This window comes from Cydia splendana, chromosome 10 (assembly GCF_910591565.1).
Source record: "Cydia splendana chromosome 10, ilCydSple1.2, whole genome shotgun sequence".
NCBI classification, from domain to species: Eukaryota; Metazoa; Arthropoda; class Insecta; order Lepidoptera; family Tortricidae; genus Cydia; species Cydia splendana.
This window is the reverse complement of record NC_085969.1, coordinates 8125817-8142689: the sequence shown is the minus strand read 5'-3', so window position 1 is coordinate 8142689 and position 16873 is coordinate 8125817. Positions and strand designations below refer to the sequence as shown.

Sequence of the window (16873 nt, the reverse complement as noted above, 5' to 3'; positions counted from 1 at the left end):
AGGCGAGGCGGAGTATATTATTATACCATGAGGTGTACTTACATAATTAAGGTAAAAGCTAGTCCATCCGAGAAGCTTACACGAAAATGCAGTAGCCTAATGCATGTGTTGTTTTCTATAGAAAGAAACTTAATATGAAAAGACACTCAATAAAGTAGGTTAGTTTTATGTATAAGGAACAACATAATATATATTGTAAATATGGCATTACACTTGGCCCACCTACAATAGCCTTTTTTGTATTAATAATGTTAATACTTACTATGATTTAAAAAATAAATGCAATATGTGTTTGGCCAAATATGACCAATGCCACCCCCCAAAAAGACTAGTTTTACCATTATTAAATAACATGTATACAAAAATGTACTTATTCAAAATATGGTTGTTGTAAGTAAATGCATATTGGAATAACTTAGTTCTGTTTCTTATCCTCAACTAATTGGTTCTTAATATTATCTATTCTTTGTAACAAAGTAGGATGAGAATGGTACCATGCTGAGTATAGCTTATCATAGATTGGGTAGTCCAGATTATCTTTACCAAGCTTTATTAGTGCAGACCTGAGTTCTCTGGGGTAATTCAAAGACACAGCAAAGTTATCAGCCTCAAATTCGTGTTTTCTAGACAATGCTGTTAAGAAGAAGGATAAAATTGAATTGTATGGTGCAAGTATCATTTGTAAAACCACAATTAAACCAATAATTATAGGTTTTTGCCCTGCTGGAAACCCAAGAGCAGTATACAACAAAGAATACTTAAAAAGTGCTCCAAAAGCAGAGAATAACAGCAACAAATTAAGTTCAGTCAAAGCTATGTTCTTTGTCAAGTGGTTGCAACTCCAGTGTCCCAATTCATGAGCTAGAATTCCTAGAATTTCATTGTCATTACATCCAGTCAAAGTTTTTTTCTCTTCATCATACTTTTCTAGCAATGTATCAAAGAGTACAATTCTTTTTGAACCGAAAAGGCCACCGAAATATGCATTGCTGTGTGCAGACCTTTTAGATCCCTCTACTATGTAAACTTGTGAGAGCGGGAACTTAAGCTTCAATGCTAGTTCCTCAATGCCTTTCCTTAGAGAACCCTCAGGCAGAGGGACAAACTTGTCAAACAGAGGAGCAATAACAGTAGGGTACAGCATCAAAAGTAATAAAGAAACCACAGTAGTAAACAACCAAAGATAAGCAACAAACATATCTCCTCCTACCATGATAATATAAATCGCAATAGATACTAATGGAATGGTAATGATGAGACTCAGAACCAAAGATTTAAACTGGTCCTTAATAAAGAATCCTACTGTCTGCTTATTAAAACCATGCTTCTGCTCAAGTACAAATGTGCCATAAATCTTAAAGGGCAAATTTATAACATAGTTAAACAGTGTCACAATGGTCATAAAGACACAAGTCACAAATATTTCTCTGTCCGGTGATACATACAGGGATTTTGAAATGTTCTCTGATTCAAACCATGCTACAGCAATCCAGCGTTGATAAAGTATTACGGATGTTAATACTATACTATAAAATTCCTTTATGATCTTGAACTGCGACTTGTCAATACCATACAGACGAGCTTTCTTGAACGATTCTTCATTTAACATCTCCTTCAAGTCCTCAGGAATAGTGTTGTTTGTTTTGTAGATTTTTAACTGCAAAATAGATTTAATAATTATACCTATTACGCAAGCTGCAGAGTAATGATAATGCAAAAAGAACAAATAATAGACTATTATTCATTTATAGCTTTTCGGTCGGTTTAGCTGAAATAAAAAATAATGCGTCGTATGAGGAAATTAAAAGACTGGCACAAGAAAGAAATGATTGGCAATTACTCCACCAACAAGAGCAAAGCTCTTAAGTTATGATGATGATGATGAGCTTTTCGGTGAAGGAAAACATCGTGAGGAAGCCTGCATACATCTGCGAAGAAATTCAAAGGTGTATGTGAAATCCCCAATCCGCACTGGGCTAGCGTGGCGACTATAGCCCAAGCCCTCTCGCGCATGAGAGGAGGCCTGTGCCCAGCAGTGGGGCGTATATAGGCTGAATTATTATTATTTACAAAATATAACCTAATACGTACCTGCCGCAATGACAAATATAACTCCCACAAATATTCTGCCCATGAAAATAGCAGTATTAAGTAAACAATACATTCCTCGTTGAGTCCCATGGTTGTGTGATAATTATTGCAATATCAGTGTAATTTTAAGTCAATTATTGTAAATAATTATTTTGGATTTCCATGGGCTGGTTAGCAGTTAGCAGTCTTTGACATCAATGACATCGCGTCAATGACAATTGTCAAGCAACGTAGTGATTTTATCGTTTTTAGTAGTGATGCACATGCACTGTGGCAGTGCTATTAAAAACCGATAATGACTTAGAAAATGTTGAGTTCCGTCAGTTTAGTAAAAATCAGATTGTAAAGCCTGATAAGATCAAAGTGATTAAAGAATATTACTCATTACTTCACAAGGGGAAGAAGGAAGAATGATAATACGTAAATAATATATCCCTAAAAAAAGTTCGTTTATACTATATACCTACTACTAGCGACCTTGTAGTAAAGCAACGGAACTAACTTTTAGAGTTAGACCAAAGAATATAATACTCACTAGGAGAAGAACGGTAACTCCATACAAAAAAATGTCCCCAACCGTTTATACGTTTATAATAGTGGCGCCGTCGTTGTGTACCAATGGAACTAAAGTTGACAACCGGTTTAGCCTGGCGGGTATTGGTAGGTAGTAATTCTGTTGATAAACATATTTGTTATCTTCATAATTATCACGAAATAATATGAAAGATGCAAATATTACCCCTTGTTTGTGGTATTATCAATTGATTTAAATAAAAGGCATATTTATGTTTATAACATTGTATTATTTTATTTATTAAAAAAATGTTTTACATATAGAAATATACACTGAAAATTAAACCCTGACAACTTAATAAAAAAATAGACATTAATAAAGCGCATTCACAAAGTTTTCAGTATAAGTAATACAAATAACTTTAGGCATGCCTACCTATTACACTTTACACACACAGATACACTACACTTTACACACGGCATTTTACACAGATTCCCAACTTGTATTCATACATTTCTTCACGGTTAATTAATACGCTTTCCAGATGCGTTATGACGCGGTTCCTTCTGAACCCACTAAAGCTATGAATTTCACTCAAATATGTATCTTCAACAGCCGTTGCTCCGCATTTACCACATTTTCTATGTGCATTGCTGTAATCCATGTAGGTACAGACTTACAGAGTCTTAAGTGGTAGTACCGCTACGTTGTATTTATTATTGAAAGATTTAATAAATAAAATTTTCCTTATGAACTTTCACCACAGCAGTTGGACAGAGTCATTGACAAATATATTTTTTTATTATGATGGGTAGACGTACCTACCCTCCATATATTTTTTGAACATTGATAAAGACAGTTGGAAGCAAATATTCATTATAAAACTTAATCGCGTGTAGTTATGTTTTAAGTGTTTTAAGTCCCGTTTTATGGGTCACCCTTGTAACCGCATTTCCAGCAATAACAAATATTAGCGACCACTACGGTGTCCGCGCCGTGATTGAGCGCGGGCGCATGTCAGTGCCACTGGCGCCTGCGCGTACCCGCCGTGTCCGCGACTACACAGCTGCTTCCAGACTCGCCTTCGCGCGAGCCGTAGACAGCGTAGATTGGAACGAATTGTATAATAACAAAACCACCGTTGATGATCTCGCCCTTGCAATAATCAACGTTATAGTGAATAAAATAGAAATCTGTTTCCCATTTAAAATTAAACCAAATGTTTCTAAATTTTCCACTTGGATTACAGAGGATATTTACAACACAAAACGACTACTGTTTGATCTTGTTCAACTCAAAAACAAGTTTCCCGATAAAACGGAGATGGTGCAAAAAATCGCTGACCTTAAGAGTAGGTATGATAAGCTCACGTGTAATACCAAAGCAGACTTCTATGCTAGTAAAATCAATAATAGCGACAATAAGATCAAAGCCATGTGGAATATAGTCAACACAGAGACAAATAAAACCAAATCTTCCGCTTTTGACTATACAGATGTCATCAAAAAACCAGATGGCTCGCAATACTCTAGCAAATTAAATTTATTAAATGCTATGAACGGACAATTCGTTTCCGCTGCAACGCGGTGCGGGGCCCCACCTGCTCAGCCAGCGTGCGCCCTTGCCTCGCTCTCACACGCGTGCTCCGCTGCTGATCGCTCACTACGATTTAAACCCTTTTCACCGGCAGAGGTGTATAAAATTATAATAAAGTGTATTGCTAATAAACCCACCCAAGATTTATATGGCATTTCGGTTGAACTCTTACGATTCTCAGCCACTTCCCTCATTCAACCTTTGTCTTTACTTTTCAATGAATGCCTGAGAATTGGTAAGTATCCGAAATCACTTAAGGAAATAAAGGTCAGCCCGCTGTACAAGGGGAAGGGGAAGCAAGACGATCCAAGTTGTTATCGTCCCATATGTATCATACCTGCGGTCGCAAAGGTTTTTGAAAATGGGCTAACTACCCGTCTATCCCAGTTCCTTCTAAATAACAACTACCTATCGGAACGCCAGTATGCATACAGACCGGGACGATCAACCACAATGATGGCGCGCGAGGTGGTGCGTCGTGTACTTGAGGCGCGAGAGGGCAAGCTTGAGGTCGCAGTTCTTTTCTGTGACCTCTCGAAAGCCTTCGACGTAGTCGACCATGGGTTGCTGAGTTCGAAGCTCCATCACTACGGTATTCGAGGACCTGCGCAAGCCCTCATGTCAGATTTCATGAATAAAAGGACACAGTATGTAACGGGACAAAGAGGCACCTTGAACTCACACGGCCTGTCGGCTGCCATCGGCGTCCCCCAGGGATCGTCCCTGTCAAATGTGGTATTCTCCATCTTACTTAATGATCTACCTATGGCAGTCAGTGAAGGTGAGGTCTATATGTATGCGGACGACGTTGCGGCAATTGTAACCGCCCCAAGCATCGATCAATTAGAATCGAAGCTAAACCTAGTACCTGGACAACTGTCGAACTGGTTTGAACAAAACGGTCTCATACTAAACCTAACCAAAACGCATTTCATCCAGTTTGATTTGTCTGGGCGCAAGCGCCGTCCGTTGCATATAGGCCTCGCCGGCGGCACCATAGACCAGGTTAAAAGTACCTCCTTTTTGGGCTTCCACATAGACCAAAGCCTAACATGGGAGAGTCATATTAATTCCCTGTGCGGCAAATTGGGAAGGGCATGTTTCGCCCTTGGCAGGCTGATGACAGTACTTACGCTTCAGGCAGTCCGCAGCTGTTACTTCGCCAGCATACAGTCCATCGTTCAATACGGGCTTGAGCTATGGGGACGTGCGGCCGATTGGCTACGTGTCTTTAGGCTCCAAAAACGAGCTATAAGGGCTATTGCTCGAGTTCCATGGTACGAGTCTGCAAGGCCACACTTCACTAACCTAGGGATTATCACGTTGCCAGGTCTCTTGATACTGCAAATAGCCTCATACACGCGAGATAATTTAGATAAATACCACAGGCGGGGTGACAATAGCGACCGTATTACACGATACGGGCACAAACTAGCAGCAGTGCCCCGTAGCTTAGCAAAGACGGCAAAAACTATACACGTCATGGGCCCCTCTGTGTATAATAATCTACCAACAGTAATAACAGACGCACCTAGTTTGTTAATTTTTAAAAATAAACTTAAAGCTTGGCTTGTTGAGCGGTCGTTCTATAATATAGAAGAATTTCTGACTGCGAAATATTAATGATAAAAATAGAAATCTACGCAAGTAGCTAATGTATTTAATTTGAATTTTTAATGTTATTTGTACTAGTTATGTAAGCTGACATGTAATTACCTATTACCAATAAAGAATGAGTATGAGTATGAGTATGATTAATAATGTAAAAAAATCGTGAAAATTTAAATCTTAGTTGGGTTGGGAGCAATGTTGCTGTAGAAAAATGTTTTTATTTTGATTACTGGCAACTTTTTCTAGGAGGCCAAAGCACACATAGAAGCTTCAGGCGCATACATGCGCAATTATTTGGGGACATAACTTTCTTAGGAAGTGAACAGGCCTTGAGTTAGACCAAGAAATGTCTGCCGCGATTTTGATAGCCCACGCAATGCAAGTGTTATTTATACGTCATAATTTCATAGAAGTTTGACGTTTAAAATAACACTTGCACTGCGTGGGTTATCAAAATCGCTGCAGACTTTTCTTGGTCTAACTCTATTTGAATTTGAATGGTCTTGCGATCTTGAAGTCGCGCAAGATAGAGTCGCTCGCGAAAACGCAACTTATGCTAGCAGGTATGACATCGCTTCAATGATAAATGTCAATCAACGTAGTATCAATGATACAATGATTTGTATCAATGATACAAAAGTTAGGTTATGTCATTTTTGGAGTTCCTTGGTAATAAAAAAATAGATTGTACAAATAAATGTATGGAGTATGTTATATGAAAAAGAAACTTTAGGTAAGTACTTATAGTCTTACAAACCAATTTAACAGTAGAAAAAGGTGCGAAGTTCAAAGCTTCCATGAAAGATTGACACTTTCACGCCTTCCTATTTTTAAACTTAATGATATATGACGAGCGATAGCGCTAGAAACGAGCAGGCAAGTAGCTGGTAAGCGATTATACCGTCGCCCTTGAACTCCTGCAATACCAGAGATGTTGTAAGTGCGTTGCCGGCCTTTAAGATTGGTTTAGATTCCGTCTAAGCTAAAGAAAAAGTGAAGTGGTGTCATTATAAACGTCATATTTACATAGATATTTGACATTAATTATGACGTAGCCACACTCTGCCATTGCAGAAGCCACGCAGACTTAGCTTGGTCGGACTCTATTAAACATATTATATTATTATTATTCTCTGGGTAGCCATATTCTTACTTGTAAAAATCAGAGTCGAATCGTCTGGTGACGTCACATAGGTAGGTATATACAAATGTGGGACTACCCATGATTTGTGCTGCCTTCTCATATTCACTCACAAAGTCTTTATCAGGCCACTCACAGGCATGCGCAAAGGCGAGGACCCAAGAGATAATTAATATAAAAATGTACTCATAATTCATATTTATTTTAAAACCTTGACCAAATCTAGAACATAACACTATGTAGAATTTATTTTATCGTGCCGTATCCATCGTCAATTTTATTTTTCAGGTAAAAATATAAATCCCATTCATTATAATCACAATTAACAAATTTTTCATCGGCTATAGTCTCCACATTTAAAACATTGGCATTCGTCTGGCTCTTGAAGCCTTACTTCCATGACAGCGTATTTAGGATCTTCCAGTCTTACCCCATCGGCATTGTAACAATGTGAAAGTGTAACGATACGTTCTTTGAGGTAATTTTCTCTACAACAGTGACATTCCTGAAATTAAAAATAATAAATATTTATCATAACATTCAAATCATACTTGCATAGATATTGTATTGGTTATGTTCGAAGTTGGTGATGGGGGAAACACAATCGACGCCATCGCCAACGCACGTCGTGGTGAAAATATGAAAATTTATGGGACGACATCCCCATATTAGTCGAATTTAAACTGTCGTGAGACATAAATAGGTATGTACCTACTTAATGTTGTCAATCACTAATTGCTAATTTTACGGTTTAACTCACGCGTTTTTAGTCACTTGCTTGACATGTTCCGGAGATCCTAGGTCACCATTTTCAAGCACTAACAGTGCGTGAGTAGTAGCGTTCACGATGGAGTTAAACCGAAAAATTGGCTTAATCTTCAATAATCTTCATACTGATTGTACTGTACTGTAAGTATACGGACCGAATACCTTTAAAAATCCTGTAATAGTTGCAATAGAAGGGTGTACTTGGCTACTGCACATTCCTTCACATTTGTTCACAGTGACCTCTCCATTACATGTTCTGACCAGTCTTCCCATTTCGTCATACTCTTCTGTAAGTTAAAAAAAAGAGCTTAAATATTACACAGTTAAAATTGGTTAGAATTTTATATAAAACTATATATAAATAATTTTATATACTTATAAGTTTTCACAATTGAGTAAGAATTATGATTAATGAATATTTTACCATAAAACGCTAATACAGTAGAAGTTAGACCAAGATAAGTGTGCAGCGATTTTGATAGCCCAGACTGTGCAAGTGTTATTTTAAACGTCTGACTTCTATGAAATTATGACGTATAAATAACACTTGCACAGTCTATGTCTTCAATATGCGTTGCAGGGTTATCTTTGTCTAACTCTATGTTAGTTAGTTACGTTTACGTTTTTTACTATTAGGGTCTTACTTATAGTTTGACTTTCGATTTTATTTTCGTGTAGGTAATATGAGACTATTATTAATAAACACAACATTTTTATTTAAGTATAATATTTAATCACGATCTAATAAATTTGTAAACCAATAATTATAGATTTATAAAATAAGTACATTCCGTGAAAGTGAATTCATATATTGCAATATTATAATACATAAGTAGTTACCCTTCGTGACCAATATCTCACTCAGAGATGTTTCACAATTTTCATCAGCTGAACAAGTAACTAAAGTAACAAGTACAAATTCTAAAACAAGTAGAACTAAAAGTTTAGATTTATGTAAAGCCATTTTAAGGAAACTCTTATGACACAGATTTATGTCTATCTAATCTTTATTTTACTATCATGCCCTATGGATGCCTACAAATCAACTACTATTGTAGAGCTAAGATTTTAGCCTTATATAGCAGCCCATTTTAATTGTTATAGGACGTTACAAGGAATCGCGCCATGACAATCAGCGGGGGTTTGAGCACATAAGTTAAATGTCTTGTAAGTTAAGCGATCAAGCTATGAGAATTTTTATTCTTTCTAGGTTAGCGTAACTATTGTGTATGTACCTATTTTCTTGCCGTTTGACGATATGACTATATATGTATTTATAAGGTAAAGTTTTCATGTTTTATTTTTGTATGTAATATGTAACATTTAATACGCAATATCTTAAGTGGCTGTATGCGGAGCATATTTCGGGAAATGACAGTGACAAATGATAGATTTAAGTTTTAATTACTAAAAAAAAAACATAAAAAAAATATTATGAACATTCTATTACATATTTAAGCAATTTTATGTTCCAACTTTCAAGCTAAAAATAAAACTACCGATAGGTAGACAACTAGACAAGACATGCAAGACTCGAAGTGTTCGTTAAAATATTACTTATTCTGTGACAGTGCTTATGCTTAACCAGTGTTGATTATCCTTTAAAAAAATGAAGCGCAAGTTTTTGGTAAAAATCATTTTCACCACACCAGCTCGAAAAGGCTTACTTTGCACTTCAAAAACTGATAGCAAAGTTGCATTTTATTCACATGTGAGGCAAAGTAATCAAATGCAAATTTTGAGTTGTTTTGTTATGTTTGCTGGTAGAATTGACTTTTAAATGATAATTTTGGATGATAAATATTAAATAATATTAATTTGTATTGGTTTCATTTTGTTTGATATTTTACATTTAATATTTGCTTCGAGTTGGTGTGGTGAAAAAATGTTGTGTTACAATCGGGGGCAAATTTTGTTTAACTTTCGTGCTTTGAAACCCTCGCAAGGCTCTAGATTCCATTTTTCGAACCACTTGCTACGCTCGTGGTTCAATTTTGGAATCTTTCGCTTGCTCGGGTATCAATATTAGCACGAGCGGTTAAACGATAACTTTGCCCCCTTGTAAAACAAATAACTATTATAATATAGGTACCGGAAGCATTTATTACACATCTACCTTCTTGCCAATGCCATGGGACAGATTTAACTTGCACTGTTGTCTTTGTTTGATTACAGACAGACAGATAGACAGACAACGGAACAGGTAACAGTGAATAAATATTGTAAAATAAATACCTATTACATTTAATTTACATCAATATAGGCTAAGGATTTATGTAAGTACCTAAAGTACCATCACCCGAACATAGTTTAAAGTTATTATACTTATTATTCACTAGCTTTTGCCCGCGGCTTCGCACGCACAGGAGAGTTTTTTTAATAATCTATGTACTTTAATGGTTTTAGGTATTTTGAATGTAAACAAACCGTTTAAGATGATAATTATTTTAAAAACGATGTTTGTGTACTGTTCAATTATTAGAAGGTATTTGTAATCTTATAATTTTGTAGCTCAAAAAATTTACTTTAAGGGATTGAATTCTCAAAAGTCTGGATCACGTGTGGCTGTAAATCAGCGAGTATGTTACAACCGTCTATGCTATCTTCGTAATTAGCATTCCCCACCAGGGGCCATAGTTCACGTCGGCTACGTTATATTTTAATTTTGATCCCATTTTAGTAATTTTTGTAATTAGCGTCCCACAAAACCACGGAAATGATACCCATATTGATATTTTGAAATTTCAACCCCATTGCATCCCCACCAGGGGGATGATTGTTCACTTCGGCTACGTTAATTTTAATTTTGATGCCATTTTTGTTATTAGCGTCTCAAAATACTATGAAAACGATACCCATATTGATATTTTGAGATATCAACCCTATTGGGGACTTTTCCCCCTCTTAAGGGTTCAATTTTCAAAAAAGCTGAAACACGTGTTTACTCATTTATCTTTAGGAATACTCCTGTGAAATTTGGAATAAAATAGTCTAACTTATCTTGTTTCCCCATACAAACTTTGGACCCCCATTTCACTCCTTTAGGGGATGAATATTGAAAAATCCTTTCTTAGTGGACACCTAGACCTTATAAGGAATCTAGTTGCCAAATTTGGACTTTGTAGTCCCAGCGGTTTGGGCTGTGCGTTGATTTAAGTCAGTCAGTCAGTCAGTCAGTCAGGTCTTTCACGTTTATATATTTAGATTTTTATTTGTTGGTACCTTTATTATACATTTCAGAATCGTTTTATCTACTTATGTAAATTTTAGTAATACATAGTTAATATACAGGGTGGAAAGGCACGACGATCCTTCCCGGAAGTATTAGGTCGTTTAAGTGATACAGAGACTATTGGTAATGGTAAGAATCGTTAATTGAGTAAAAAATAAAAATTGCAAAAATACTACTTTTTAACTGTGGTGATAACCCTATAGCATGTGCACATGACGGCTAGATTAAGGATCTCCGTCGGGAAAGCTCGGGACTTTACACTTTTTTCCGATCGTTGACAGTATCGCAATGATGTATGAATGACGCATAAATGTCAAATAAATCAAATGCATGCAAAAATATTACAAACAATTTTATTACTTTCTTAGATAATTACTTTTTTCCAATATTTAATACTATCTTCTTTTCACATACGGTGTTCAAATGTACCTCCGTGTATTACAACGCCGCCGCAGCCCGTACCCGAGTATGTCGATGCACATGCGATATAGTGTATGCTCTTCGTCATTTATCCTCCGCAGAAAGCACCAATTAGCCTTTGTCTCATTTCGTCCGCAGTTTCACATTCCGTTTGGTTTGGTACACCATATCTTTTACACAGCCCCACAAATTTAAATAGCCACGAGCATCTAACATTTTTATTTGAAGAATATGACATTCAATAAGTATAGTTCAATGAAAATTTAATTTCAAACATCAGACGTCTTGTCTATTTCCTACCACGCAAGAAGGTTTGTTAGTTTGGTATTGAAGAAGTATTTATTCTTGATTTATTCTTAGTATTTCATTTTTGCAAGTTCATTTGGTGCAACTAACACAACCTACATGTAATTTTTTATTATTTTAAATAGTTTCCAATTATTCGAAAATAATTTTGTGAAACGTGTTAAGAAACTAAAACCTTTTTATCAGTCAAGGAAACCAGAGATATTTATAAGACGATTGCGTACTTTTGAGTGGTTGTCAATGTCACCATTTGAACTGTCGTTGTAAACAATGTTGTGGTTAGTATTATTAATATTAAGGAATAACATAACTATTTCATTCAAGTATTGAACAAGTGGAACCACTAAGAAAGCGAAAATCCTGCAATGATTCTTACCGTGCTGTAAGCAGACCTAAAAATGGTTAGATGGCAACAAATTAGCATAATTTCCTGTCGAATACTGATTGTTTACAAGTAAGTTCATTGACCCTGTCACCTGTTAGGGTTAGAACAAAGTAGTTTTTTGCGTGGATGTTTAAAAGGTCATAATTTAGAAACGGTTGCCCATATTAACATAGTTTCTATGGAGAAAATATAGAGCTTAGGCTAAACTATCTCCCATTTCCGGAAAGGATCGTCGTGCCTTTCCACCCTGTATAAGAATAGAAAATCGATGAATTTAATGGATAAAATACTTGTTCGGAAATAGGCTAACTGCGTATGCCCAACAGGAAACCCATGTGAACGCTGCTGGGGACATGTTCTCTTAAATGATTTTAATAGTTCAGTAGCTACATAAATAATGCGTATAGATCAAGAACCCTTTAAATACGACTTTTTCGTCTCGGTGGTTCACAATGTCTTCATCAAACAACGAATGTGCACAACTTTACTTGCGTATTGAAAATAAATAAAAAAATAATTAATCATGATTCACAGTCACGTTATTTTGTTCAGTGTATTATTTTTGTCAACATGCCAGATAAAACAAAGCAAGTCCAGTCTTATAACCCAAGAAGTTGAGCTACCACCAGGTAAGCAAAATGTGTAGGTAATGCAAATCATTTATAAAGTTATTTATACTGTACAAGACGCAAAATTGATATCAAGCTAAATTGTTTTCTTTCGTTCGAATATCTCGTAAGTATTTTATATCGAGTTTTCGTCATAAAGCACTTTCAAAGTTTTTATTAAAAAATAAAGAAAAGGTTTAGCTTGAATGAATGATCAATTTATCATCATCATTGTTTGTAGTATCCCGTAGGAAAACCTCTCTTAATTATTTCCTCAAAAGCTTTCATGGTCCGAAAGGAGATTTATGGTAGGTATTTGATGCGAGCTGAAAATTTGTGTCATACTTCTCTTATCTTACCCGAACTCAGAACTGCCTTATTTTTTATAACTCTTTACATATTTTATTTTAAATTGTAAAAATTACAGGTCTTTAAATATGTATATGTATAAGGATTGCCCCGCTACCCATCAGGCAGTTCTGCAGTTCTGAGTTGGAGTATAATAGTTTAAGTATGAGACAAAGCACGGAGTAGTTTATTAATTCGTGAGACAATAATTTAACTGCACAAAACACACACATTAAAAGTAACATACAATTAAGAAAATCTACACACAAAACCTCAAAAAAATTACTTAAATGTATCTAAATGAATGGATAACCAAATTATCTTTTAGTAAGTATATTTTATTTAATATGAATGTGTACGCAGGTCAGGAATGTATCATGACTCCAGTGGTGCATGTATTGAAACATCCAGGGTGCCAGCCACAGCTGATTCCATCGTATGCTTGCGTTGGAAAATGCACCAGCTATTTACAGGTAAATTTACTGCAAATTTGCATGAAAACATTTTTTTTATAATAGTAGGATGTTACTGCAGTTCCAACTATTCCAGTTTTTGGACTATGTAGGATCTAGAGAGGGCCAATAGAGACTACTCTCTCCAGGTATAGGCGGGAGTTGCCTGGGGCCCAAGGTCAATGAGAGTTTGTTAGGAGGAATAGTAATAGCAACTGATATTTGGAACTCCATAAGCGCGATGTAGGAGCTCTATGGAAATCCATACTAGGTTGCTCTATTTGTATTGTATAGGAACTATAAGCAGTAGCTATACTTACTACTGCTACGATTGCTACTACTTAACTTAAAATATATTATTCTTTTGTTCAGGTATCAGGAAGCAAAATTTGGCAAATGGAACGTTCATGTAATTGTTGCCAGGAGTCTGGTGAACGGGAAGCTACGGTTGATTTATATTGCCCAGAAGCAAAAAAGGAAGAGAATAGATACAGGAAGGTGTGTAGGTTTGTTGTATTTACATATTTTGTAACATAAAGTTGTGACACAACGTTACCGTATAATCTAAACTAGACAACTAGAGTTAGATCAAGATAAGTCTGCAACGATTTTGATAGCACACGCAGTGCAAGTGTTATTTAAACGTCATAATTTCATAAAAGTTTGACGTTTCAATTAACACTTGCACTGCGTGTGCTATCAAAATCTTTGCAGACTTAAATTGTTCTAACTATTGACCCTGTTGGTAATAAAATGTTCTAATTGATTTTTTTTATTTCAGGTGGTTACAAAAGCACCACTTGAATGCATGTGTCGTCCTTGTGGTACTATTGATTCAAATGCTATTATTCCACAAGAAACAGTTGGATATGCTGAAGAAGGACCGCTCCATAATCATTTCAGGAAAAGCTTCTAGACGAAAATTGTGTAAATCAAACTTTGTATAGACTCGTGCAGTTCTTATAATTGTTATGTTATTCAGAGACTATTAAAAGCCTTGACCAATTTTTGTTATTTATTTCACATCGACTTGTCCAATGAATCCTGAAAACGAAATGTTTTCCGGAAACGCGTCAGTTTTCACGTAAGTGCTTCTGCTGACAAATTATACACTGAAACAATTTAAAATAGTTACCAAATTTGTCCTCATTAGGCGGATTGCGTTTTATAATAAACCAATCCGGTTCTGTATAATCCAGTAGAAATATTTATGTTGTAGTCTACTTTGGTAAAAGTATCTGTATGATAGGTAACATAGGTTAAATGAGATACAAGTATGCCATACCCAAAGAGTAGTATAATATATAATATATGTATATGGCCATACCCTAGCAGCTAATAACACAAAAAAACATCGGGTTGCACTCCGGGAGTGCCGACAGAAGTGAAAACTCAATTACTAGTCCAAAATGTCTGCAGCACTATGTATAATTGACCCATCCTCCTTTCTATTGAAAAACTTTAGTTCCGAAATTGCTGGTCAATGAGCTTGTTTAAAATTCGAAATTCAAATTTGTAGCGTTAATTGTTTAAAATTCGAATAGAAATTGTAAAGTTACCTTGCAGATCTCGCATTATATTTGGTCATGATATTTTGAGTTTTATTCACCAGTACTAGAGTTCACTTTTATTAGCGATTTCATCAAGATGTAGCTTTATTGAATTATATTTGAGTGATATAAAGTTAGAATGTAACTGTGAGATCCTCGTATTTCAACCCGTACAAGATTAGAACCTTTTTCATGTAATGTCATTGAGTTTTTCTTTATTGATTTAAATGCCATCTAAATGAGTGCCCATCTAAACGTTACGGTCACGTGATCGCCTTACGCTGTCTCGAGTTTATATTTTTTTCCCCACCTCAAAAAGTGCCCAGCGCCGCTAAAGAAGTTTTCACTTAAAAAAAAACGATATATTAACCGGTACCAAACATGACTGGCACATCACTAACTCATTTGACACTGAACTGACGTTTGATTCAATTTCTGAACGTTAGTTTGTTTTGTTTCCCGATTTGTGATTCTTGCGCTCTGATTCTAGTTGCTTTTAACTGTTTGTAACGTCTATTTCTTCATCACTAATTTCCAAAATGAGTCGCCGCAAACGTGTGAAGGTTTGTTATGTTAAATTGTATTATATTCTGTGTATTTAAAGCTAAGATGTTAGTAATCAGTGAGGTTATGTTTATTGATCCTAGGTCGACAACCGGGATTTGGATGAGAAATTAAAACAAGATGATTCTGAGTCTGATCAATCTGAAAAGAGTAAAATCACGTCTATTAGTCCAACTACTGTCAGCAGTAGAAGAGAGTCTACCTCAAGCCGCAATACAGACGGGAAAGAATCCAAGAAAGATGAGAAACCGACGATTATATTGGACGAAACCAAAAGTGAAGATATTGAGGAGGTTAATTACAAGGAAATGCTTAATAGGTATGTACGAGCAAAACAGTTATCTAACTCATTATGGTACTACCCTCTTTGCTGTCAGTGTTCCTTGATTATGACAATTGATGGCCTAAGGTTGGTAGTCTATCTGTCCAATACCTTGGTCCAATGTGTATTCGCGTCTCACTTTTTGCTTAATGAGAGAGTGAGACGCAATGCTCATAGGACAAAGAAATTGGACAAGTGGAATACCACCCTAAGACAGAAAAATTATCTGCAGGACATTGCTTTACAGCTTTTAATAAAAATACTTATTTAGTTTTGCTTCAGTACTTAATCAGGTCTTGTTATGATAACCAAGACACATTATCAATAGACAAGGTGAAAATAAATCATTAGTTCCCATTTAATGCTACAACTGCGTTGTATCTATTTCAGTTTGGAAGGAGCAGCATTCCAATCAAGGCTGCCGTTTGACAAAATGTCTTCACTGGAAGCTGAGTGCTTCTCAGATCTGCAGGGTGCCTGCAGCCACGCATTTGTTCAAATCCGGAACAGAATCCTGAAGATGTGGTTTGAAGACCCCAAGAAACAACTTATTCAGGAACATGCCGTTTCCAAAATGGAGGTTAGTTTTTTCAGTCTTATTTCTGTTTAAATAAAATATGAACCTGAAACAGATTTAAATGATGCTATTCAGGGGTGTCCAAACTTTTTGATACAAGGGCCACGGCCAGGCCTTCTCCTACTTCCCTTTTCCAGGGTTAAACTAAGGTTGGATTCTGCTCGCGGATCGTAGTTTAGTAGTAGTAGTAAACTCTAGTGGGGCCAACTGGATCTGGGAGGCCCAAGACTGCAAAAAATGGAACAATCTGGAAGATACCTCTTAAGAGGGCTCTGGTGTAATTTTCTTTAAACTGTAAATTTTGCATAATCTTAGGTTAAGTTAGTAATATTTTTTTTTTTATTATTATCCGGTTACCTAGAAACAAAAAGGATTTTTATTCTTTTAT

General features: G+C 35.9%; 4 protein-coding genes across 4 annotated transcripts in view; 2 read left to right on the top strand and 2 right to left on the bottom strand.

Moving 5' to 3' along the window:
• Nucleotides 1–2287, bottom strand: LOC134794216 (CAAX prenyl protease 1 homolog). The gene is made up of 2 exons (XM_063765957.1): nucleotides 2092–2287; nucleotides 1–1657 (listed from the first exon to the last, which is right to left on the bottom strand). The coding sequence occupies exons 1-2, from the start codon at nucleotides 2179–2181 to the stop codon at nucleotides 416–418; spliced, it is 1332 nt and encodes a 443-aa protein (XP_063622027.1). The 5' UTR covers nucleotides 2182–2287; the 3' UTR covers nucleotides 1–415.
• A 4852-nt stretch (nucleotides 2288–7139) lies between these two features.
• Nucleotides 7140–8776, bottom strand: LOC134794540 (partner of bursicon). The gene is made up of 3 exons (XM_063766351.1): nucleotides 8562–8776; nucleotides 7884–8008; nucleotides 7140–7458 (listed from the first exon to the last, which is right to left on the bottom strand). Exons 1-3 carry the CDS (start codon nucleotides 8683–8685, stop codon nucleotides 7288–7290), a joined length of 420 nt encoding a protein of 139 aa, XP_063622421.1. The 5' UTR covers nucleotides 8686–8776; the 3' UTR covers nucleotides 7140–7287.
• A 3562-nt stretch (nucleotides 8777–12338) lies between these two features.
• Nucleotides 12339–14477, top strand: LOC134794262 (bursicon). Its single transcript, XM_063766024.1, has 4 exons — nucleotides 12339–12693; nucleotides 13384–13493; nucleotides 13845–13970; nucleotides 14254–14477. Exons 1-4 carry the CDS (start codon nucleotides 12588–12590, stop codon nucleotides 14386–14388), a joined length of 477 nt encoding a protein of 158 aa, XP_063622094.1. The 5' UTR covers nucleotides 12339–12587; the 3' UTR covers nucleotides 14389–14477.
• A 976-nt stretch (nucleotides 14478–15453) lies between these two features.
• LOC134794235 (lysine-specific histone demethylase 1A) overlaps nucleotides 15454–16873 on the top strand; it is a 402452-nt gene continuing 401032 nt past the window's right edge. Inside the window, exons 1-3 of the mRNA XM_063765986.1 lie at nucleotides 15454–15585; nucleotides 15670–15905; nucleotides 16299–16488. Coding sequence (XP_063622056.1) covers nucleotides 15562–15585; nucleotides 15670–15905; nucleotides 16299–16488 — 450 coding nt within the window. The 5' untranslated portion in view covers nucleotides 15454–15561. The remainder of the gene's footprint in view (nucleotides 15586–15669; nucleotides 15906–16298; nucleotides 16489–16873) is intronic.